This window comes from Bos indicus, chromosome 2, assembly GCF_029378745.1.
Source record: "Bos indicus isolate NIAB-ARS_2022 breed Sahiwal x Tharparkar chromosome 2, NIAB-ARS_B.indTharparkar_mat_pri_1.0, whole genome shotgun sequence".
NCBI lineage: Eukaryota > Metazoa > Chordata > Mammalia > Artiodactyla > Bovidae > Bos > Bos indicus.
This window is the reverse complement of record NC_091761.1, coordinates 71737351-71762992: the sequence shown is the minus strand read 5'-3', so window position 1 is coordinate 71762992 and position 25642 is coordinate 71737351. Positions and strand designations below refer to the sequence as shown.

The 25642-nt window shown below is 37.7% G+C and overlaps 1 protein-coding gene across 4 annotated transcripts in view; it reads right to left on the bottom strand.

Moving 5' to 3' along the window:
• The window catches only part of EPB41L5 (erythrocyte membrane protein band 4.1 like 5), a 169233-nt gene that overhangs the window by 103702 nt on the left and 39889 nt on the right, over positions 1–25642 (bottom strand). For all 4 annotated transcript variants that reach the window (XM_019973958.2, XM_019973967.2, XM_070768966.1 and 1 more), the window contains 8 exons: positions 10554–10596; positions 9510–9588; positions 8522–8566; positions 8301–8353; positions 4687–4807; positions 4480–4567; positions 3443–3531; positions 238–307 (listed from right to left, as the gene is read on the bottom strand). In XM_019973958.2, the coding sequence (XP_019829517.1) occupies positions 238–307; positions 3443–3531; positions 4480–4567; positions 4687–4807; positions 8301–8353; positions 8522–8566; positions 9510–9588; positions 10554–10596 (588 nt within the window). The remainder of the gene's footprint in view (positions 1–237; positions 308–3442; positions 3532–4479; positions 4568–4686; positions 4808–8300; positions 8354–8521; positions 8567–9509; positions 9589–10553; positions 10597–25642) is intronic.

Genomic DNA, 25642 nt, shown 5'->3' with positions numbered 1-25642 from the left:
AAGACAGAAAACTACAGTTTGAAGATGGTGTGACATAAAGCGAGGAATTACATTATTAATTTTACTAAGTTTCTGTTCTATGACTATAGAACAGTGTGACATAAAGCAAGGAATTACATTATTAATTTTACTAAGTTTCTGTTCTATGACTATAGAACAGTGTGTTTCTCCTTTTAGAGAATTAAGTTACCATATAACACAGTCACTGTTAAATATGTAATACAATATAATTCCTACCTGATCATCATCTTCTACAACCACCAACGTTAGTTTATTCTTCTTAAAATCCAATCTGGTTATCTTGGGCCTATAACAATATGAGAATAACAGCCAGATTTCAAATAAATGTTCTCAAAGTTTAAAAAATTTGCTGTTACTTCAAGTGCATTGATCATCTGACTTCTGAATTGAAAGCTGGTAAAAGGGTAAACATAACCTGAAATGCTCAGCGAAAACATCTCCAATCTAAAAAATAGTTAAGATAACAGAAAAAAATTTAAAAAGCAATACCTTTGGCAAAACTTATGCTGCATATATTTAAGACATTAAAAATGTTAAGGAAAAAATGAAATGAAGAAATATATATATATATATATATATATATCATATATAGTCACAAGTTCCTATGGTAGAAGAAATTTTCCAAGGCTAATAATGTTATAGCAGCACAGGAACTGGACACAAGAAAAAAGATAAAAGATTTCTAAAAGGCATTAAAAAAACCCAGATTACTGATTTTCAACTCTTTTCTATAGCCACTTTATGGTCAAAGACATCTGTAATTTAAAAAAAAAAAAAAAAAAAATTTAAACCTCACTTTATGGCCTACTTTCCAACTTCATCTCCCACAAATCCTAAGCAATCCACTGAACTTATCTCTGTGCTTCTATGAACTGTGAGTGTGAAAACAACATGACTCTCATCAATTTTTAAATATATCTTACATAAAATAGAATTGCACAATAGATCTTATTTACAAGACCTGTACTAAAACAAGGAGTAAAGAAATGTAATAGGAGAATCTGGCACTTAGGTGTAACAAATTCTTACACAATGCCGAGTAAGTGGCAGGTGCTCTCGTGTTTTATGTGGTGTATTAATTCAACAGATTTTTATGAGGTAGTACACAAGATGCTCTCCTTATTTCTCGACCTGGAGTTTCTCAGGCCATAAGAATGTTCCATCTGCCCCAGGGCAGGCTAGAAAGGTCAGAGAGTTAACACATAAAGAACTAGGGAGATACACAGCCCATCAAGGGACAATTATAAATAGGTGTTACATTCAAATCTCCCAAGGAATCTCTAGGCGATGCAAAAACAAATGAAATACTATCTTCAACTTTTTAAGGTAAAATAATTTTACATCTAAAAGTCCATTCTCAGCCCAATTATCAAGAAAGCATAAGAGAAGACTAAATAATTTTAAGGCATCCAAGGATTCAAATAATTTACCTCTAATAGTCTTTTCTTAAGCATCACCTAAGGATATATATCAGAAAAACAAAAGCAAAGAAAGGAAAATGTGGAAGACAACATAGATTCATAACTGAGAAAACAGGAAAAAGAAGTCCCAAGACAGAGAGCAGCTTGGAAGAGTCAACAATTTCAACTGGAAAACAGCCATCTCAGGAAACCCTGGAGAATTTGAAATAATTTAAGATGCTGGGAAAGACTGAAGACGGGAGGAGAAGGGGACAACAGAAGATAAGATGGTTGGATGGCATCACGGACTCAATGGACATGAGTCTGAGTGAACTCTGGGAGTTGGTGATGGACAGGGAGGCCTGGAGTGCTGCAGTCCATGGGGTCGCAAATAGTCGGACACGACTGAGCGACTGGACTGAACTGGAGAAGACAAAGGCAGGTCACTTAAAGGGATGTGTGGGATGACTAAAGGCTAAGGCTCTAGGATAACAAAGGAAACATACTCCCAGTTGAGTTCAAGGATTTCAGAGCTGATCAAGAAAAAGACAGGAGCAAAGACAACAGTATCACATGATGAGCTCTACTGAGAAGTATCCTTTCACACTGCAGACCTTCCCAAGAAGGCAGCCCAGGCCTCCATGCAGGATAAAAGAGGGTAAGGAAACCCTGAGGAAGGAGGCGGACCACGGAGGGGGCTTCTGTGTCTACCAGGAGAGGCCTCTGAGCCACAGAGCTCCAAAGGGCAGTAGAAGTGTGGGGGCTCTTACAGATACAGGATTTGCTTATCTATAGCCAGCTAACAGATGTGAAGTGCAGTTTGCAATGAGACATGCAAACCACGCAGGCTCTGAAAGGCTAAAACTATTACTTGCTAGCCTATATTTAAAGCAACTGGGTATTTAAGAATTTGAGTTTGGCACTGGCAGACTTCAAGTGAAGGGTCCTGACGTGCTATGAAGGAGGAAACAACAGAGGAACAGATGAACCAGTACATTATACAAGAGCCCTCTTCAGCCCCTGCATATAACCCCAGTTTACTACTAAGCTTCACACCAGTTCCACAAAGACATTATAATATAAACACTATTTTCTGATTTTCAGCTTTTAGAAACAATCAAACAAAACCTGAAGAACTTAATCATGGTATGAAATCCAAGTAATATCTACCCTTGATGTAAAAGTAATATGCAAATATAATTGAAACATATGGATGACAGAAGTTGGGACTCAGAAAGAGAAGCATAGCTCCAAAGAAGGATAAAAGCATTAGCATTTCCTTCCTATACAGTGAGGGGTGGGATTTCCTGGTAGTTCAGCTGGCGAAGAATCTGCCTGCAATGCAGGAGACCCAGGTTTGATTCCTGGGTCAGGAAGCTCTCCTGGAGAAAGGATAGGCTACCCACTCCAGTATTCTTGGGCTTCCCTGGTGGCTCAGGCGGTAAAGAATCGGTGGCAGAGCCGGGTTCAATCCCTGGCTTGGGAAGATCCCCTGGAGGAGGGCATGGCAACCCACTCCAGTGTTCTTGCCTGGACAGAGGAGCCCAGTGGGCTACAGTCCATGGGGCTACATCCCCGTGGACAGAGAAGCGTGGCAAGCTACAGTCCATGGGGTCGCAAAGAGTCAGACATGACTAAGTGACTAAGCACAGCACAGCATACAGTGAGGAGCAGGGAGTAAAAGGACTGTGGAACAAGAAACACAAACAGCCACATAACCACATGACAGGGAGAGTGTCCATGTGAACAGTTAACACACAGAACTAGACAATATTTATGTTAAGTACGTATTTTGGCATATGTTGAAACTAACAGAAAATGCAATTAAGAGTTTTAAACACTGGCTTGGAGAAGCAGGATTATAGATAAATAGGAGGATAACAGGAGAGAGTTGCAATTCACTTACAAGCTTGTCAGAACTATGTCCAAATTCTATTTTATGTTCTAACTTCATATAAGTGTTTTTATTCATTTAAAAAAACAAAACAACAGTAATTATCTTTGACATTAACTCTGCTTACCAAAAAAATAAGCCAATTTTGGTCTCTCCTTCAAAAACAAGGACTCCTGTTGGGGTCAGTCCCAAGCTGTAGTCATTCCCATCTCTGGCCTAATTTCAGGGGAGCAATATGTGTTAGCTTTATCTGTATAAAGCAGGGTTCACATTTTCAAAGGACTGTTTTTCTTTTCATACTGAATTATATTAATTACATACAGGCTAATATTAATGTGGAAGGTGCTTTCAACAATTAAAACATCCAAAATAACATTCTTAGGAAAACTCATGCAGATTTAGTTCATTGAGATACTATAGTTTTAATGTATGTGTTCACTGGAAGACATACAGGTAGTGATACTGCCACATGGAAGAAAGTTTTCCAGAGTCTTCCCAAATCTAGTCACAGATTTTGAAAAAAAAACTGCATTTCTGGGAAAATTGAGCTTTTAAAACTAGAAATAACTCATCACTCTGTAAGTTATACTAGACTAGAGCTTATCAATGCAGAAGAGCATGGCAACCCACTCCAGTATTCTTGCTTGGAGAATCCTATGGACAGAGGATCCCTCAAGCTAAAAGTCAATAGGGTCACAAAGAGTCAGACGTGACTGAATCGACTTAGTATGTACGCAGGCACAGCTTGCCTCATCAAAATCATCAGCTTGCATCAAAGTCCCCTCAAGCTACAAATCTTCAACTTTACATTCTAAATTATTTTCATTTTTACAGAGCCTACTCAAGCTTACATGATAAAAGATGATATGAATATGAAGTGAAAGAATAAAAAGTGATTCAAAAACTTAAAAAAAGAAAACAACAGTGACAACTTAAAACCACAGACACCTTTTTTGAAATTTTGGCTGTCTTCTTTCTTATAACAAGTTTTTGTGTGAGACTCTCATCATTCAGTATTTACTCTCAATCTTCATAACCACACATCCAAACTACCCAGTAGAGCCCCTGCAAATTACACACTCTCCTTCATACTAAGAGATTCCATAGTTACCTTGAGTCTTGAAGGAATAACTTTCTTAAAAAGCATCACACCACAGTGCTTACCTTAACCACATGCATATCAACCCCATACATTTCTAACCACTTGGCTTTATTCAGATAATTGGTTTCAGCTTGTGCTGGGGTCTGACCTCTGAAATGTAAAAAATAATAAATTTTAAGATGATTATAAATATACAATGAATTCTATGCTAAGTAAGAGAAACAGAAGAAAACAAATGTGAAATCACTGTTGTGGTGATGTTAAAGTACCTGTATTCTTTCCATTTCTCAAATATAGCGAGCTCCATCTCTTCGGTCTGAATAGGCACAAACCGGAACTCAGACACAAGTTCAGGACTGTGCTCAGCAAGGTCGTAGTCACCAAGTTCAGCTACAAATGTTAAGTTTCACAAGGTTATGTTTTCTTAATAAGTTTACTTCCTGCTGAATCCTTCTTCAATACCCACTTATTAATAGAAGATTAGACTTTCTTAAACTACAAGGCATTCATAACACCCAGACCATTACCAAAAATAAATCCAGCTTAGACTTGTGACTTATCTGTCTATATGCACAAATCATATAATTGTGGCTAGTAGTGTATTTTCAATTAAATGTCTTACTCCTAATTGAGTCATACTGTACAATGCTTAGCTTCTGACAATCTTTTAGCCTTACACAGAGAAATAGCTTTTGACTGTATATTGACTGTATTTTGACTGTATATTTTGTACAAACAAAAATATTCAGCAATCCTTTTAAAAAAACAATTAGCTAGCATCTACTAAGAAGCTATTATGCACAGAACATGACATTAAACATCACTGTAAGATATAATTGCTGTCCCCCTGGAATTTTAAATTATTAATCCCAAAGAAATAAAAAAGAAAAGTTACTGGATAGTGCACACACATTTATGTGTCCATCTGCGGTTACCTCTGTACTGGGTTTGGGAATGGAGGGAAAATGATGATTCTCATTTTCTGTTCTTTAGAACGTTTTCCTTTAAAAATATTTTACTTAAATTAAAACACTTTCATTTTGATAAAGAATTCGGCCATGGAGAGAAAAAGTACGAGTCCTACTTTGAGATAATCCTAAAAATGGTAATAACTTACATTTTACTAAGCATCTAATCTACTTTACACAATAGTCATATTGCAGACATACTGTCATGTAACTTCACAACAACCTTGGAAAATATTCTCACTTCCACTTCACTTGAAGAAACTGCTCTTCTGTCTGGAACATAAGTTTGTTTTTTCTTTTTTTAACTTTTTGTTTTATATTGGGAGTATAGCCAATTAACAATGTTGTGCTACTTTCTGGTAGACAGCAGAGTGACTCAGCCATACACATACATGTATCCATTCTCCCCTAAACGCCCCTCCTCTCCAGGCTGTCACATAACACTGAGCAGAGGTCCCTGTGCTGTTCAGTAGACCCTTGTTGGTTTTTCATTTTAAATATAGCAGTGTGTACATATGGATCCCAAACTCCCTAACTATCCCTTCCTCCCATTCTTTCCCCACTAACAACCATAAGTAGAACCCAAGTTCTTTAAAAGCCCCAAACTAAATCTGCTACATAATGTTCTTCAGGATATATATACTAAAATTGTGAAGAAAAACTGAACTTGAGTGTGTGATAAAACTGATAAAGATTATTCTGAAAAAACAGAAAATCATAAATGAGGGCTTCTATGGTGGGCCTTAAAGACTCCACACTTGCACTGCAGGGGGCACAGGTTCAATCCTTGGTTGGGAAAGTTCCACATGCCACAAGGTGTGGGCTAAAAAAAAAGTCATAAACAAGAAGCAAGGAGCTCATTTTATGAAGAGGGAGTAATACTTCAGTTAATTTACTCTTAAGGACCTTAATAAATCAGTAGGATTTAGTAAACTTTTAGACACAGGACAATGAGACGCATAAGACACAGGATGAAGTTTCGAGGAATCACAAAAACAACTGCACCACGCCCACTCTGCAGCCATAGTGTCAGATGAGTATGAGCAGCTCTACTCTGAGGCCCTGAGGGCTACCCATATTTGTGCCAATAAGTACATGATGAAAAGCTGTGGCAAAGATGGTTTTCACATCTGAGTGGGGCTCCATCCCTTGCACCATGCTGTCCTACACTGGAGCTGATAAGCTCCAGACAGGGATGCAGGGCACCTTCGTGCCCAGGGCACAGAGGCTAGGGTCCACATTGGCTAAGTCATAATGTCAAGCTGCAGAACAAGGGGCTTGTGATTGAGGCCCTATTGAGAGGCAAGCTCAAGTTTCCTGGCTTCTAAAAGATCCACCTCTCCAAGAAGGGGGGATTTACTAAGTTTAATATGGACGAATTCAAAAACACAGCTCATCCCAGATGGCTGTGGGTCAAATACATCCCTAATTGTGGCTCCCTGGACGAATGATGGGCCCTGAACTCATGAGAGCCCTGGCGCTGTCCCCTCCTTACCTGTGCCCACCAGTAAATCCTACTTTCCTGTCCCCCCACCAAAAAAAAAAATGGTAACCATGGATAAAAGAGAAAGTAAGAAAGATTTTATTTAAGGAAAAAATATAAGTAGGGTTAAGAGATAATATAACAGAGCTATATGCATGAATCAGACAGTAAATATTTAGTGATCATTACTTTAAATAAGGGCTTTGTTAAACACACAAAAATGCACAAGGACCATTTTCAAGAAGTATAAATTTTGGCTGTCATGAAACTTACAAAATGAGACACAGAATGAAAGAGCAATAAGTGGTGGAACACAGATATTGAAAATGACAGCTTTTCTATAGATCCAAGAGTTTCAGAATTCTCACATAGCAATTAGTAGAACATTAAAAATGTGCTTTCAAGAAGAGATGCGTGCAATTATGCACTGTGATCATTACACAGATCAATGCACAGTGTGATCATTACACGTTCTAAAGGTATAGCACTTCCAAACTAGTATCCATTCAACATTCCAGAAGATGAAAAAACAAGTTTCAGTCTGTAGACAGACTACATTTTACATTAGCAGCAAATTTCTGAAGTCCAGAAATTTCCTTCAGTCACCAATTACTCTATCAACAGAAAAACACGATTTCCAAAATAGAAGTACAATATCAGCAGATTAGGTTTATCATAAAACATGAAAGTATAGTCTATCACCCATACAACGGAAAATAAATACTACTGATTTAGAGAGATTGGGGATAATACAGAATCACCCCCAAAAAGCATAAAATTATTGTCTTAATTATTAAATATTATTTTTATTTTAATATATATAGATAGTCCAGCCAAAATGTTTCTTTCCATTTTATGAACAAAGACAAATTATTATTTTCCTAAAATGTCAATTTTTTCAGAAGAAAATGCCTAAGTTTAACAAATATTTGATCAGTGTAACAAGGTACAAAAGGGTAAGTTTTTCATTAATCTCATTGACTGGAAAACACTTTTTAAAAAATTCTTAAAATAACCATCAGGAACTTTTAAATACATGCTAAGTATTTCTTTTCATGGACTTGTTCTTAAGAATAAGACAAAAGAAAGCAAGCCAGGTGGCTACAGCAACAATTTACTCATACATCCCTGCATTCTTTATAAAAAGAAAAAATTTGCTGAGGGTCGAATCATAACATGTATTGAATTATCAAGTAGCCTGTAAATTCTGCTTGAAAATACTATTAGACAGAAAGGTAGCAAATAAAGTTAAAGGGAAGGAAAAGAAGGCAATGCTCTGAAACAAGGGAATCAGAGCTGGATACTAATGCAAGATTACAGAAACACAGGTGTTTCTCTTCTGGCATGTCACTATGAATCTTCTGAGAGGCTTCAAACACACACAAAGAAGAATTACCCTTCACTCTTAACAGCGAACATAAGAACTGCTTACCTTGCAAGTTATAAGCTGCCAATTGAACCGCTGTATCAAAGGGACACTCTAATCTGAGACCAAAACATAAATGTGTTAAATAAGCCAATGTCACAACCTCTGTTTTATGATAAATGGAAATAAGACATACTTTATGTTAACTGCTTTTTTTTCATATTTAACTATAAACTTATTTTTTCAACTACTCAAGAAAACATGGTTTACCTTAAACTAATACTCACTTTCCACTGAGAATATCTTGTTTTAACTGAAGAACAAATAAATACCTAAGAAAAACAAAAGGCACAAATTTAACTAAACAGAATAATCTACCGTGAAAAATAATCCTGCCCTTCTAATTTGAGAAAAAACATTCTTAATTACAAAACTTTACCCACAATAAAGTCTATAAAGGAAAAAGAATATGAAACAAGGGGCATTCAGCATCAGAAGGATGCACTGGAGTTCAGGACACTCTCAAAAGACCAAGGTTTAAAGCAAATTCTGAGAATGAGCTCTGTGATCTGACAACACAGCCACCTCGTATGTAAAGGGATACAGCTACATACACACAAATGACAGCTACACTCTTATCCATCAGGAGAATATTCAAGAGGAAACCCTTCTAAAGGGATTCAGCAATTCAATTTTTTACTTAATAAAAGTAGTACATGTGCATGAGTTATAGAAATGCAATACAGACTCAATGGATAAATACTAAGGAGGCAAGACAAAATAAAAATCAGTTTCTGTAACTTATTTAAAGTTATTTAAGACCATTCAAGAGAAATCAGGATTAAATATTTTCATTACTCAATGGTATGTCAAAAAAGAAAGTCAGGAGCCAACCTGAAATAACTCTCAGGGGTGGCCAAAAATAGATAATTTTGAATATCAATAAACATAAAAACGTAATATATTAAAACACAACTGCCCTGTTTAAAATTCATGAATTGATAGTGATACTTTAGAACTCGATAGTTAGTTAGTTTTGCAGGATGTTAGAGAACCAACTGTTTATTTTGAAAATTGGTAAATAAAGGAAAACATCCTACACTTAAAAAGCACTGTCTCAAAATCAAATTCCCTTGTCAGGTATCCTGTTACCAGGACAAAGTATCCATTTCATAAACTGTAAAACTGAAGGAATTATTGAGGTAATCTTCCAACATCTTTGGCTAGTCTAACTGAAACTTGACTCTTGTATGTAATTCTAGATAGTGGTCTTACCGGGTCAGCTCTTCACGAAGGTTATTTGGTTCTGAGGAATAAAACTTAACTCGAAGATGCAGACAATAGGGTGAACCAACTGCCATTAAAAGAAAAGGGAGGGCGTTAATTTTTTCAATACAGGTATTTAAATAGTAAGGATTTTCAGTCAGTAAACTTGTCAAACATCTACTGAAGTGGACAAAAGAGAACAGATTATTGCAGCAATAATTCAGGTTACACTGTAGGCTTAAGCCTAACACAATCAGTAGACTTTTTAAATGTCCCAACCACCATGTAGCACTATCACATCATCTGTGCTCCCAAGAACAGACAGCTCCAGAAGACTTACAAAAGTTGGCCAAATATGTCAAATAAAAAAGTCTTGACTGTGTATGCTAACAGCCCTACAAAGCTGCTGAGCTGTATTTCTTGAGAGCAAAAAGAACACCTGTTGTTAACTGCACCTGGCAAATTCACTCACATCCTTTCCAATTCACTTCACCATTTCACTAACCTCTATATTATCAGAGATCCCAATATTTTGTAAAAAAGTTGAGGTGCCCTAAAATCTGGTACTACAAAAAACATGACGGACTATGGACTGGACACTGGTATTCTCCCCTATCACTAGGAATAATACTGACATTTTATGGGAATAACTTCTTTTTATTAGTCTTAACAAAAAAAAATAAAGTTACAGCCTTAAAGTCTCAAAATACTTTCTACAGCAGGGCAGATAGCAAACAGAAAACTTCCAGTGTAAGTAACTACTAAACAGAAGTTAAGCATCTCATGGGAACTCAATCTCATTTCCAAACTACAAGCCTTTGTTCTAGAAACAAACTACAAACAAACAAACTACATGCATCTAATTACCATCAACCCTCTATAATTTAAGGGGTGGGTCGATATATCGGATTGAAATTATTTTTAGAAAAATGGAGATGCTAAGAAACTCATCAGAAACATTATTTATGTCCCGACTATGAGAAACCAGTTTCTAATATGCAATTATATATAATTCAGTTTCCAACTTTTTTCAAAATTTTTTTCATCACTTACTTTTTACTTGCTTTTTGATGCTTTTTGTACCATCCAACCAATGCTGAAAACAAAAACAAAAAGTTAGCTGTTAAGCAGAGAGAAAATTTAACATTTTAATTACTAAAAGTTAATTTTCATCATGCTTTTGCTGAAGGAAATATTTCACAAGAGAAAAAGAGAAGTGAGACTAAAAACTGGAGTGCGGGTGAATGCTAATCTACCCAGAACACAGAAACATAGGACACATATGAACAAAAGAAAGACCTACAACCAGATACATGACTTCTTAAAAACATTTCATCTGCTACTAAAACATGCTATTTTAAATTTTGCCCTTAGTTTTTCTCACTGTTGCCAAAAAAGAGGACCCTTTCAAAACTGGTAAAATTAGAAGTATGTATCATCATATTCTAATTCTTAGTTCAATTTTGTAATAAAACTATGAGATTTATTAACAGATCATAACCCCAAGTTAGGTGAAATAACAATTTCACTAAGTAGTAGCCTTTGAAAGAGCTTACACTATAAAATTAGATCTTTTTCACAACCAAGACTCTATTAAATAAGCAGCCTTTGCTCCTTTGCTTTACCAAAAAAAAAAAGTAACAGTCTTGATTTCCGTAACCTTTTCACTCTGAAACACACAAAACACAAACAGATCTAAGAAGCAATTCCAGAGACTTGCACTGATAAACCATTCCTAGCCCACTTCCTACAATTAATGCCTTTATACTAAGTCCTAACAGGGACAGGGGAGAAGACAATGGCACCCCACTCCAGTACTCTTGCCTGGAAAATCCCAAGGATGGAGGAGCCTGGTGGGCTGCAGTCTATGGGGTCGCTAAGAATCGGACACGACTGAGAGACTTCACTTTCACTTTTTCACTTTCATGCATTGGAGAAGGAAATGGCAACCCACTCCAGTATTCTTGCCTGGAGAATGCAGGGGCAGGAGAGCCTGGTGGGCTGCCGTCTATGGGGTCACACAGAGTCAGACACGACTGAAGTGACTTAGCAGCAGCAACAGGGACAGGATATACTCATCCCAATAAGATACACATGACTGTGTTCTCTTCAGCATGCTTACAGTTGCAAGCACCCTAAACCAAAGGAGTGCTCTTGTGCTACAGTTCACAGAGCTAAGGAATCCAGTCTCAGAACTCCAGACAGGCCAAGCATGGGCAAACAAGACTTCATTGTTAACAGACTTGTAACTATTTGCTTCTCTTGCCAATTATTTGCCTGGCCTCTTCTCCCCCTTCTCTGCCAAGATCCAAAAGTGAAATTCACAGAACCGCTAGTGTGCCAGCAAAGTACCTCTGCATGTCAACACAAGATGGTCAGTAAACATTTCGAGAGACAGTTAAATATGGTGCAATATCTTCTCTGGATTCAAGTGTGCAAGCTACTTAGTCAACCATCTCTCATCTTTTGATAAATTCAGGTGGACATCCACTTTTAGGAATATTTTAATCTAGCAAATGTTCAATTTTGTACATCCTTCCATTATAATGCTTGGCCAGCAGTAGGCAGAATACAATTTGATCTATCAGCTGAGAAGAGTTCAACTAAGACAGTGAAAAGCTCACCCATCATGGCTAAGTGCAGGAACCTAATATTCAAATACTCTAGATTTAAATTGTGCAAAATACCTACTACAGCCTAAGAGCAATCACATACTGGGTATGAGATCAATTTTACTTACATGCCCTATATTGTTTTCTCCCCACAACCAGGAATCTGGGAGTTGCCTATCTTCAGGTTCCGTCTATTATACTGCAATGAATTTGTAAGTGAGTGGCTGGTCAACTGGGCATGCCATGCAGCCACAGTGACGGAGATGCTCGTACACATAATGAGCACAAACGAGCACACACCTTCTGGGAGGCAATCTGATTACGCCTTAAAAATAACTATGTGGCTGGATGGACCTAGAGACTGTTATACGGAATGACGTTAAGTCAGAGACAGAGAAAGAGAAATGTCATATGACATCCCTCATATGTGGAACCTAAACAGAAAAGATACAAATGAACTTACAAAACACAGACTTAGAGACCTAACTGGTGATGTGAGGAAGAGAGCAAGGATGGGGAGAAGGGATAGTTAGGGAGTCTGGGATAGACATGTAAATACAACTATATTCAAAATGGATAACCAACAGGGACCTACTGTATAGCACATGGAACTCTGCTCAATGTTATGTGGCAGCCTGGATGGGTGAGGAGTTAGGGTGAGAATGGATACATGTATATGAATGGTTCACCTGAAAACATTACAACATTGTTATTGACTATACCCCAGTGCAAATTAAAAAGTTAAAAAAAAAAAAACTGTGACTTTGACTCAGCAATTCTGCATCTAATAATCATTATTGATGGTTTAACTCACAAGGAATTATAATCAAAGAAAAGTAGGACAATCTGTATATCCAACAATAATGAACTGGTGAAATCAAGTACTTCAACATGTAGAACTATGCAGCAATGAAAAAGAATGAAAGCAAAATAGTTAATAATCTGGAAAACTGAATAATTTTAGTTTTTATTAATTACTTTGTTCTCATTCAAATAACAACACATTATAAATTGTTTTGTCAAAATGCACAAATTTGTACAGGTAATCCTTAAACAAGGAGCTGACTTGCATGGGTCCACTCATATGTGGACTTTTTTCATTAGATACGCACCACAGTATAATCAATCACAATACATACAATCCTTGGTGGGTTGAATTCACAGATCTAGAACCCTGGACACAGAGAAGACTATCAAAGTTATACGCTGATTTTCAACTGCTTCCCAAACCCTAACAGTGGTCATGGGTCCACTGTATATGGGCTTCCCAGGTGGCTTAGTGGTAAAGAACCCGTTTGATCCCTTGGCTTGGGAAGATCCCCTGGAGGGGGAAACGGCAACCCACAACAGTATTCTTGCCTGTAAAATCTCATGGACAGAGGAGCCTGGCGGGCTACAGTCCATGGGGTCACAAAGAGTTGGACATGATTGAGTGACTGAGCACCAGAGCCAACACTGTATATATAAACACAACTTTTCTTTCAGACTGAAGTAATCTATGAGATGTTACATCTAGATCGTTGAGATTGTTGATTATAATTTTTCTTTGTATTTTCTTATATTTTCAACTTATTCTACAACAAGCATATTTTTACTCAACAATTAGGCCCCCCTTATTTTAATATTGTATATAAATGATATATTTATATGGTTAATTTTTTGGTAATATTGAAAGGTGTACAGTCAACAGTCCCTCCAACCCCTGCAATACCAATTTCTATCACCATATGCACCCCCCACCTCCCAAGATTACTGGTTTCTGATTCCCTAGAGTTTCTTCAAAGGGAAAAAAAAACCCTGTGTGTTAGTAAAGAGTCAAGACATTAACAATGGACTGAAAATCAACAGGCTAAATACAAATTTTGACAGAATAAATTTTAAGGGACACCGAGAAGGAAACATTAACATAAGCTAGACCAATACTATTTTAAGAACAACCTAGTCTTTCTTGAATGGTTGTAACAAAATTTTTTCAGTTTAAGAACATTTATGGCTAGTTTCAAAAGCAAACCTGTAGTCTCTACTTTGTGCCCTAAGTCTAAGAAGCACATTAAACACACAATTCTCCTGGTGAGACGAAGGATCAGAGTTTTCTTCCAAGGAAGCATTTTAGTCTTTCTATGTGCATCTAACAGCTTCTACACTCTGCACTCCCTTAACACAACCCAAAACTCAGATAAAGCATCAAGCACATTCTAAAGTGAAATTCAGGAACTGGGGGAGTTCCTGATGATGCTCTGGGGAAGGTCTGAGTTCATGTTTGCATATTTTCAAGTCTGTTTTCTTTCATCTCCTCCACATTCCAAGCCCTGGGACTGGAAAATTGAGAGCTCAGAGACAGGCACTGATAGTATTTTCCTTGAATCAGGGTCTTTAGGGGTTGAGTTTAAACTACAGCAGAAGATAAAGGTGAGAACATGCAGATATAGACTTTTGGATGCACAGAGTGAAGCTAATATGGCTCTTCTTCCTCATGTACATTAAAAACAAAATAAATCTCCTAATTTCCTAAAGTGTGGTAGGTAAACTTAGAATTCAAAGACTATGGGAAGCTACATTTATTTCCATCCTATTGAGCTAGGAACAAAAGAACAATTATTTACTTGTGTATCTTAGAAAATAAATAATATGTAATTACAAACATAACAGCCATAGCTAAACCAAACAGAGAGTTGCCTAAGAAGCTTCCAAAACACTACCATGTATACACCCTCACCCCAGGCCCTACAGCTCTTCAAATGAACGACTCCTGACTTCTGACACCTACACAGCTAGCAGTAGATGCACCACTGCTGCTGCTCAAAGGGCAAAGAGCTGGCGGTAGAGAAATGTAAACCATCTTTCCAAACAACTGCCTCTGCAAAAAATATTTCTCCTGGCTCATGCTCTACATTAAATTATTGTTTAAAAGCAAATTTTAACACTTTAACCAATCAACAAATGTTAAAAATCAATGCCACGAAAACAGAAGATCAATTTGCTTTAGATTCCATCATAAATTCTACCTGCGTGATTACTCTTTCGGTGTTAAAAGTCTGTGCTGGGCTTCCTGGTAGCTCAGTCATAAAGAATCCGCTTGCCTTTACAAGAGACACAGGTTTGATCCCTGATCTGGGAAGATCTCACATGCCACACAGCAACTAAGCCTGTATGCCACAACTGCTGAACATGTAGTCTAGAGCCTGGTTACCGCCAACTGTTGAGGCCTCGTGCTGCAACTACTGAAGACCGCATGCCCTACAACCTGTGCTCAACAAGAGGCGCCACTGCAATGAGAAGCCTGCAAAATAAGAGTAGCCTGGCTCACAGCAACTAAGAAAAGCCAACACAGCAAGGAAAACCCAGCACAGCCAAAAATAAATAAAATTATTTTTTTTTAATTCTGGATTATAAGAAATTCCAAATGAAGACTCAGAGGAGCCATTAAAATATATTTTCCACAATACTTTTCTGTGTATTATTAGTATGCCTTCTTAGGATTCTTAAAAGTCAAATTTATAATGGAAATGTAGATGACTTAAGCAGATTATACATTCACTCTATGGAAAGAAGAGCACATAATCTATTTTGGAAATATACTTATTTTAACAAAAACAGTTCCTCCTTGTTTAGCAAATATATGTGCCTGTGTGTGTGTTTCTTACAATACAGAATATATATGTATACTTAACATATAGGTTATTTCTATGTATTTTTTACTCCCCACTACTTTATTGAATTTTATTAAGTTCTAACAATCCAATCCAATCAGCTGCCAACAGTGACATTTCACCTCCTCCTTTCCAAAGTTTATAATGTTTACAACTACATTTGCTGTTACTTCTATTAAAATAATTTAATAGCAGTGGTAATAAGATCTTCCTTGGTGGCTAAGACAGTAAAGCATCTGCCTACAATGCAGGAGACCTGGGTTCAATCCCTGGGATGGGAAGATCCCTGGAGAAGGAAATGGCAAACCACTCCAGAACTCTTGCCTGGAAAACCCCATGGACAGAAGAGCCTGGTAGGCTACAGACCATGAGGTCGCAAAGAGCTGGACACTACTGAGCAACTTCACTTTCACTTTGTCACCTGTGTGTCTTTAATAGGGGCTTTCCCGATGGCTCAGTGGGGAAAGAATCCACTTGCAACAAAGGAGACACAGGTTTGATTCCTGGGTTGGGAAGATCCCCTGGAGAAGGAAATGGCAATTCGCTCCAGTATTCTTGCCTGGAAATCTCATGGACAGAGGAGCCTGCTGGGCTACAGTCCATGGAGTTGCAAGAGCTGGACAGGACTAAGCATGTAGGTACATTGTCTTTAGTGGGAATGCGTCTATTGTTTCTCTATTAATCTAAAGTTGTTGTATTTAAATCATCAAAACTGTAAAGAGAGTAGAGCCCTCGAGCAACCACCGGGTCTGTTCTCACAGGTGGGACACGTATCTGCCCAACATCTACCACCATCCCTAGAGATGGGCACACCTTCCAAAGCTAGGCTAGCCCCACAACACAAAGAGAAGGAAGGTCAATTCCACATAAGTCAAAGTCCATGAGGTGACAAGAAGAAGGGGCTTCACAGGCCACCAAAACCATCTGATAAGAATTTGAGGGAAGAGTATTATCTGCCTGATCTCAGATGAGCAAGCGTCTGCAGGCCAGACAGAGCTTACCACATGACATCTGCAGTGCTCGAAAGAGTTGCATTCTAACCCTGAACAAGAACTGCCTCTTCCCTTAGCTCAGTGATCTGAGATCCACCATGGAGGGATCCACTGCCGCAGCCTCCAACAAGGGTGCACTTGTGGAACACCTCCCCTCCCTAATGTCTCCCCAGTCAAGTGTTCTGCAGCTCTCAACTTTGGATCAAACACCTCCATTTCCATTTGCACTGAGTGTTGTGTAAACTAAAATGCCTTAAACTTCAACTCACTGAGTTACTTATCTTTCTTTTGCGGTTGATATTTGAGTGTCCATCTTTTTTAAATGCAGTTTCACTTAACTATATGGTAGAGGCAGATGAGTATACATGAAGTGTCAGGTGCCTGTTCAGAAGTGGTACACATCACACAAACTACAGTCTATCACCGAGAGCAAGTACAATGGCCAGAACCTAGCATCAACCGAGCAACAAAGTAGCAACGTCTTATAGCAAACACAGGAACCAATCCCACGATATACAATGATATACATGATGTATATGATGTACATGATACATGATACACATGATGAATTATATCAACTAATACTGAATCATCTTTGCATTTCTGAAAATACACTCCACCTGATCATTATGTATTGTTCATACTTTTAATAGTATATTTTATTTTATTCAATAGTATAAACTTTTAATAATATAAATAATACATGATACATATTAGTAATATATATAATGTATATTAAATATAAATACATTGGAAAATGTTATATTAAATATAACAATACATATACATAATACATAATAATAAACACAGTATGCTGCTATTTTACTTAGGATTTTTACACAGAGACCAAGTGAAGTTATATATATATAAATAAACCAATACTTAAACTGATTTAAGAAAAAGGCAAAAAATAACTACTGACGTGTTCTTCCTTTTTTTCCAAGTTTTTAGGAGAAATACTACCTATGTTTCCCTTTCCTGAACATAAATGTCTAAAATCTACCTAATTCATTCTTCTTTAAAAACTTGATTGGGCCAGTTAAAATTCTAAGCTCCAAATATGAAGTTTGAAAAACTTCATCAACCAGAGGTCACAAACATATATACAGATCAGAGGCTTAAATCTTTGCTGAGACATGTTTTGTTTGGTTCACACTATATTTTTTACATTCTTTTACTGAAATGTTCACAGCTGCAATTATAATAACAAGAGGTCCTCCTATCTCCCCTTTCTCCCCCAATGCTTCCACCTTACATAACTACAGTAAATCAGTTACTAAAATCAGGCACTGCACAATGTGCCTATACAGTTCTATGTCACTTTATCACAATTCCTGACCTGATACCACAATCAAGATAAAGATATATTCCATTATCACCAATAGCTCCCTCATACTTCTACTCTACAGACACATCCACTCGTACCTCCAACATCCCTAAACCTCAGCAACCATTAACCTGATCTCTAATTTTGTTGAGACTGTTACATACACGAAGTATACGATATGTGACCTCTGGAGATTGACTGTTTTTACTCCACATAATGCCCTTGAAATCCATCCAAATTGTGTGTGTCAACAGATTTCTTGTTTTCTATTGCTGAGTAGTATTCCAAGGTATGAATGTGTCACAGTTTCTTTAATCATTAATTTACTGTAGGACACTGGCTTTTCCAAGTTTTTTGCTATTACTAATAAAGCTGTCATGAACAATCATGCACAGGTTTTTGTGAAGAAATAAGTCTTCAATTCTCTGAAATAAGTGACCACACATAAAACTGCTGAGTCATATGTAAGTGTAAGTTTATCTTTTTAAGAAGTTGCCAGACTATTTTTCATACTGGCTATACCACTCCCAAAACCAATGTTTGAGAGATCCAGTTTCTCCATATCTTCATAAGCATTTAGAGTTATCATAATTTTTTATTTTAGCTGTACTCACAGATGTATAGTAATGACATCTCACCAAAGTCTTCTTTACATTTCCCTGATGCCAAGGGATGAGGAACATCCTTTTGTGTGTTTATTTGCTATCTGTATATATCCTCTTTGGGGAAAAGCAAAATCTTTTAATTTTGATAAAATCCATTTCATTGATTAAAAATGGTCATGTTTTTGGTATCATGCCTAGTAACTCTTCTCCAAGCCCCAGGTCTCAAAGATGTTCTCATATATTTCTAAGTTTATAGTTTTACTTCTTATACTAATGTACACTATTTTTGAGTTAATTTCTATACAGGTATATGGTTTAGGTCAGGGTTCATATTTTTGCTTGATATCCAATTGCTCCAGCACAATTGTTAAGACTACCCTCCTTTGACTGAATTACACTGGGTATCTTAAAAATCAGTTGCCTGGCCATACTCATGCAGAGCTCCCTATTTTGTTTCATTGATCTATGTGCCTGTGGTTCTACCAATACCACACAATCCTATTTACAGCAGTTATTCGTCTTGAAACTAAATAGAGGAATTCTTCCCACTATTTTTCTTTTTCAAAATTGTTTTTTAGGTATTATAGATCCTGTGCCTTTTCAAGGAAGTTTTCAAATAATTTTGTCAGTATCTACAAAGGATTTTCTGAAATTTTGACACAAATGGCATTAAACTTGAACATCAACTAGGAAAGAAGTGATTACTTTGCCGAGTCTTCTAAGCCATGCACACAGTATACCTCTCCATTTATTTAGCCCTCTTTTGATTTCTTTCATCAGTCACAGAAAGCTGTGGTACATATACACAATGGAGTATTACTCAGCCATTAAAAAGAACACATTTGAATCAGTTCTAATGAGATGGATGAAACTGGAACCTATTATACAGAGTGAAGTAAGCCAGAAAGAAAAACACTAATACAGTATACTAACGCATATATATGGAATTTAGAAAGATGGTAACAATAACCCTGTGTACGAGACAGCAAAAGAGACACTGATGTATAGATCAGTCTTATGGACTCTGTGGGAGAGGGAGAGGGTGGGGAGATTTGGGAGAATGGCATTGAAACATGTATAATATCATGTATGAAACGAGTCGCCAGTCCAGGTTCGATGCACGATACTGGATGCTTGGGGCTGGTGCACTGGGACGACCCAGAGGGAGGGTATGGGGAGGGAGGAGGGAGGAGGGTTCAGGATGGGGAACACAGGTATACCTGTGGTGGATTCATTTCGATATTTGGAAAAACTAATACAATATTGTGAAGTTTAAAAATAAAATAAAATTAAAAAATATATATATATATAAAAAGATAAAAAAATAAATAAAATTTAACCAGTGCTTTTTAAAAATGAAAGATTTACTCTAAAAATATGGATCTCTAACTTCTCTTAAAATATTAATACTTGAAGATCCAGCAAAGTTATTTGGCAACAAATGGCTAGAGATAGGTGGTAACTGCCCCTTCAATTCCTTTTTTGAGGGAAAAGTGATATGTTCCCTACTTCACCACAATTGCTCTACAAATCAACAGATGGCTACTTGTCAGTTACAACTTATTAACATGTTGGTGTTTTTCTGTCTCTGAATCTATCAAAAAATGGGAAAAGAAAACATATCAATAAAAAGGAAAACATATTTGAGTCAGTTCTTATGAGGTGAATTAGAATTGCCAACATCCGTTGGATCATCGAAAAAGCAAGCAAGTTTCAGAAAAACATCTACGTCTGCTTTACTGACGATGCCAAAGCCTTTGACTATGTGGATCACAACAAACTGTGGAAAATTCTTCAAGAGATGGGAATACCAGACCCACCTTAACTGCCTCCTGAGAAATCTGTATGTAAGTCAAGAAACAACTGGACATGGAACAACAGTTCAGTTCAGTCCCTCAGTCATGTTCGACTCTTTGTGGTCCCATGGACTGCAGCATGCCAGGCCTCCCTGTCCAGCTCCCAGAATTTACTCAAACTCACATCCGTTGAGTTGGTGATGCCATCCAACCATCTCATCCTCTGTCGTCCCCTTCTCTTCTCGCCTTCAATCTTTCCCAGCATCAGGGTCTTTTCTAAGGAGTCAGTTCTAACCATTAGGTGGCCAAAGGATTGGAGTTTCAGCTTCAGCACGAGTCTTTCCAATGAATATTCAAGACTGATTTTCTTTAGGATAGACTGCTTTGATCTCCCTGCACTTCAAGGGACTCTCAAGAGTCTTCTCCAACACCACAATTCAAAAGCATCAATTTTTCAGTGCTCAGCTTTCTTTATAGTCCAACTATCACATCCATACATGACTACTGGAAAAATCATAGCTTTGACTAGGTAGACCTTTGCTGGCAAAGTAATGTCTCTGCTTTTTAATATGCTGTCTAGGTTGGCCATAACTTTTCGTCCAAGGAGCAAGCATCTTTTAATTTCATGGCTTCAGTCACCATCTGCAGTGATTTTGGAGCCCCCCAAGATTAAGTCTATCATTGTTTCCACGTCTATTTGCCATTAAGTGATGGGACTGGACGCCATGATCTTCGTTTTCTGAATGTGGAGTTTTAAGTCAACTTTTTTACTCCCCTCTTTACTTTCATCAAGAGGCTCTTTAGTTCTTCTTCACTCTTGGCCATAAAGGTGGTGTCATCTGCATATCTGAGGCTATTGATATTTCTCCCTACAATCTTGATTCCAGCTTGTGCTTCACCCAGCCCAGCATTTCACATGATATACTCTGCATATAAGTTAAATAAGCAGGGGGGCAATATACAACCTTGATGTATTCCTTTTCCTATATGGAATCAGTCAGTTGTTCCATGTCGAGTTCTAACTATTGCTTCTTGACCTCCATACAGATTTCTCACAATGCAGGTCAGGTGGTCTGGTATTCCCAGCTCTTTCAAGAATTTTTCAGAATCTGTTGTGGTCTACACAGTCAAAGGCTTTAGCATAGTCAGTAAAACAGAAGTAGATGTTTTTCTAGAACTCTCTTGCTTTTTCGACGATCCAGCAGATGTTGGCAATTTGATCTCTGGTTCCTCTGCCTTTTCTTAATCCAGCTTGAGCATCTGGAAGTTCACAATTCACATACTATTGAACCCTGGCTTGGAGAATTTTGAGCATTACTTTACTAGCGTGTGAGATGAGTGCAATTGCGCGGTAGTTTGAGCATTCTTTGGCATTGCCTTGCTTTGGGATTGGAATGAAAACGGACCTTTTCCAGTCCTGTGGCCACTGCTGAGTTTTCCAAATTGCTGGCATACTGAGTGCAGCACTTTCACAGCATTATCTTTTAGCATCTGAAATAGCTCAACTGGAATTCCATCGCCTCCACTAGCTTTGTTCATAGTGAGGCTTCCTAAGGCCCACTTGACTTCACATTCCAGGATGTCTGGCTCTAGGTTGCTGATGAGACCATCATGATCAGTTAGAACTGGACACGGAACAGCAAACTGGTTCCAAGTAGGAAAAGGAGTATGTCAAGGCTATACAGTGTCACCCTGCTTATTTAACTTGTATGTAGAATATATCATGCAAAATGTTGGGCTGGATGAAGCACAAGCTGGAATCAAGATTGCTGGGAGAAATACCAATAACCGCAGATATACAGATGACACTGCCCTTATGGAAGAAAGCGAAGAAGAACCAAAGAGCCTCTCGATGAAAGAAAAAGGAGAGTGAAAAAATTGGCTTAAAACTCAACATTCAAAAAACTAAGATCCTGGCACCCAGTCCCATCACTTCATGGCAAATAGATGGGGAAACAATGGAAACAGTGACAGACTTTATTTTGGGGGGCTCCAAAATCACTGCAGATGGTAATTGCAGCCATGAAATTAAAAGACACTTGCTCCTTGAAAGAAAAGCTATGACCAACCTAGACAGCATATTAAAAAGCAGAGACATTACTTTGCCAGCAAAGGTCTGTCTAGTCAAAGCTATGGTTTTTTCCAGTAGTTGTTTATGGATCTGAAGCTTGGACCATAAAGACAGTTGAGCACTGAAGTATCGATGCTTTTGAATTGTGGTGTTGGAGAAGACTCTTGAGAGTCCCTTGGACTGCAGGGAGATCCAACCAGTCCATTCAAAAGGAAATCAGTCCTGAATATTCACTGGAAGGACTGACGTTGAAGCTGAAACTCCAATCCTCTGGCCACCTGATGGGAAGAAGTGACTCATTGGAAAAGACCCTGATGCTGGGAAAGATTGAAGGTGGGAGGAGAAGGGAACAACAGAAGATGAGATGGTTGGATGGGATCACTGACTCGATGGACATGAGTTTGAGCAAGCTCCGGGAGTTGGCGATGGACAGGGAGGCCTGGCATGCTGCAGTCCATGGGGTCACAAAGAGTCGGACACGACTTGAGCAACTGAACTAAACTGAACTGAATGAGGTGAATGAACCTAGAGTCTATTATACAGAGTGAAGTAAATCAGAAGAGAAAGATAAATATCATATACTAATGCATATATATGGGATCTAGAAAGATGATACTGATCAATTAATTTCCAAGGCAGCAAAGGAGAAACAGACATAGAGAACTGACTTATGGACACACGGAGAAGGGAGGAGAGGGTAAGATGTATGGAGAGAGTATCATGGAAACTTACATTATCATATGTAAAATAGCCAATGGGAATTTGCTTGATGTCTTGGGAAACTCAAATAGGGTCTCTGTATCAACCTAGAGGAGTGGGATGGGGAGGGAGATGGGAGGGAGGTTCAAGAGGTACACCTGTGGCTGATTTATGTTAATGTTTGACAGAAAACAACAAAAATTCTGTAAAGCAATTATCCCTCAATTAAAAAATACGTTAAGTTTTTAAAATTTTTTTAAATGAAAAAAAAAAAAAAGAAAACATATCAAGCATATAGCACAATTCTAAAAAAGAGAAAATCTATACTTGTTAGAAGTAAATAAAACTCCCATTCTTTAACATGCATGACATCTTCTTTCTCTTTTGTTCTTCTGACTCCTGTAGACATTTCAAGACTGAATATCATTCCTTCAAAATAAATCATACATGTTCTCTGGCAAACTGTTACCACTAACTGAATTAATTAACAATTAATTGTTACAGTTATTTTTCTCAAATTTGGCAAATTCTGACTGTACTGACCTAAAACCACTTAGTATCAAAAGAATAATACTTTCTTGCCTGGCTTAAGATATATTACTTACACATTGGAAAGTTCTATTGTACAATAAAATTACCAAATTATTATTTTTAAAAACCATCAATATTGGCAGTTCTGCTGTCATAAGGCAACTCTTTACACATCCTGTCATTTTCATGGAAGAAAGTTTCCCTAAATTGTTCATCAAAAAATATTAAATTACCATAAACTTGTAGAGTCACACAATGAGATTTTGTAACAAGGTTTCACCAACAGTATAAAAAGATAATAAATTTTCAAACACACTATTATCATAAAGACTTGAAGAAAAATCATGGAAATGAATACCACCATCTGCTTTTCTTTAAAATACAGGTTATTTATTTACTAAAAAAGAGTTACTAAACAAGAGTCCATAGGCGGGCTTCAGGAATACCTGAATTACCTATATATGTGCACATCAGGTTATGTGTACATGCCTTTTTCTAGGGAAAGCATCCACAGACTTCATCACCATAACTTAAGGTTTAAGATCATCATTACACTGTATAAAAGGATACTAAATTAAGTTTACATTTGAAAACAGAAGATGGGGCAGTATTGTGCAGTCAACTAAAACAAGGGTAACCGTATATCCTAGTATGCAATATTGTTCTTTACAGCATTGGACTTTACTTTCACCACCAGATACATCCACAACTGAGTGTCATTTCTTCGTTGGCCCAGACACTTCATTCTTTCTGGAGCTATTAGTAATTGCCCTCTGCTTTTCCCCAGGAGCATACTGGAATGTTCCGACCTCGGGGAGTTCATCTTCCAGTGTCATGTCTTTTTACCCTTTCATACTGTTCATGGGGTTCTCACGACAAGAAAACTGGAGTGGTTTGCTATTCCCTCTTCCAGTGGACTACATTTTGTCTGAAGTCTCCTCTATGACATGTCCATTTTGGGTGGCCCTGCATGTAATGGCTCATAGCTTCATTGAGTTACACAAGCTCTTTCGCCACAACAAGGATGTGATCCATGAATGTTCAAACTACAATACAGTGGCATTCATTTCGCATGCTGGTAAGGTTATGCTTAAAACTCTTCCAAGTTAAGTTCAGTAGTACATAAACGAAGAACTTGCAGGTGTACAAGACAGGTTTAGAAAAGGTAGAGGAACCAGAGATCAAATTGTGAACATTTGTTGGATCACAGAGAAAGCAAAAGAATTTCAGAAAAACATCTACTTCTGCTTCATTGATTATGCTAATGCCTTTGATTATGTTCAGTTCAGTCACTCAGTTGTGTCCGACTCTTTGTTGACACCTCGAACCGAAGCACGCCAGGCCTCCCTATCCATCACCAACTGCCGGAGTCCACCCAAACCCATGTCCATTGAGTCAGTGATGCCATCCAACCATCTCATCCTCTGTCGTCTCCTTCTCCTCCTGCCCTCAATCTTTCCCAGCATCAGGGTCTTTTCAAATGAGTCAGCTCTTCCCATCAGGTGCCCTAAGTATTGGAGTTTCAGCTTCAACATCAGTCCTTCCAATGAACACCCAGGACTGATCTTTAGGATGGACTGGCTGGATCTCCTTGCAGTCCAAGGGACTCTCAAGAGTCTTCTCCAACACCACAGTTCAAAAGCATCAATTCTTCAGCGCTCAGCTTTCTTTATAGTCCAACTCTCACACCCATAAATGACTACTGGAAAAACCATAGCCTTGACTAGACAGACCTTTGTTGGCAAAATAACGTCTCTGCTCTTCAATATGCTATCTAGGTTGGTCATAACTTTCCTTCCAAGGAGTAAGCGTCTTTTAATTTCATGGCTGCAGTCACTATCTGCAGTGATTTTGGAGCC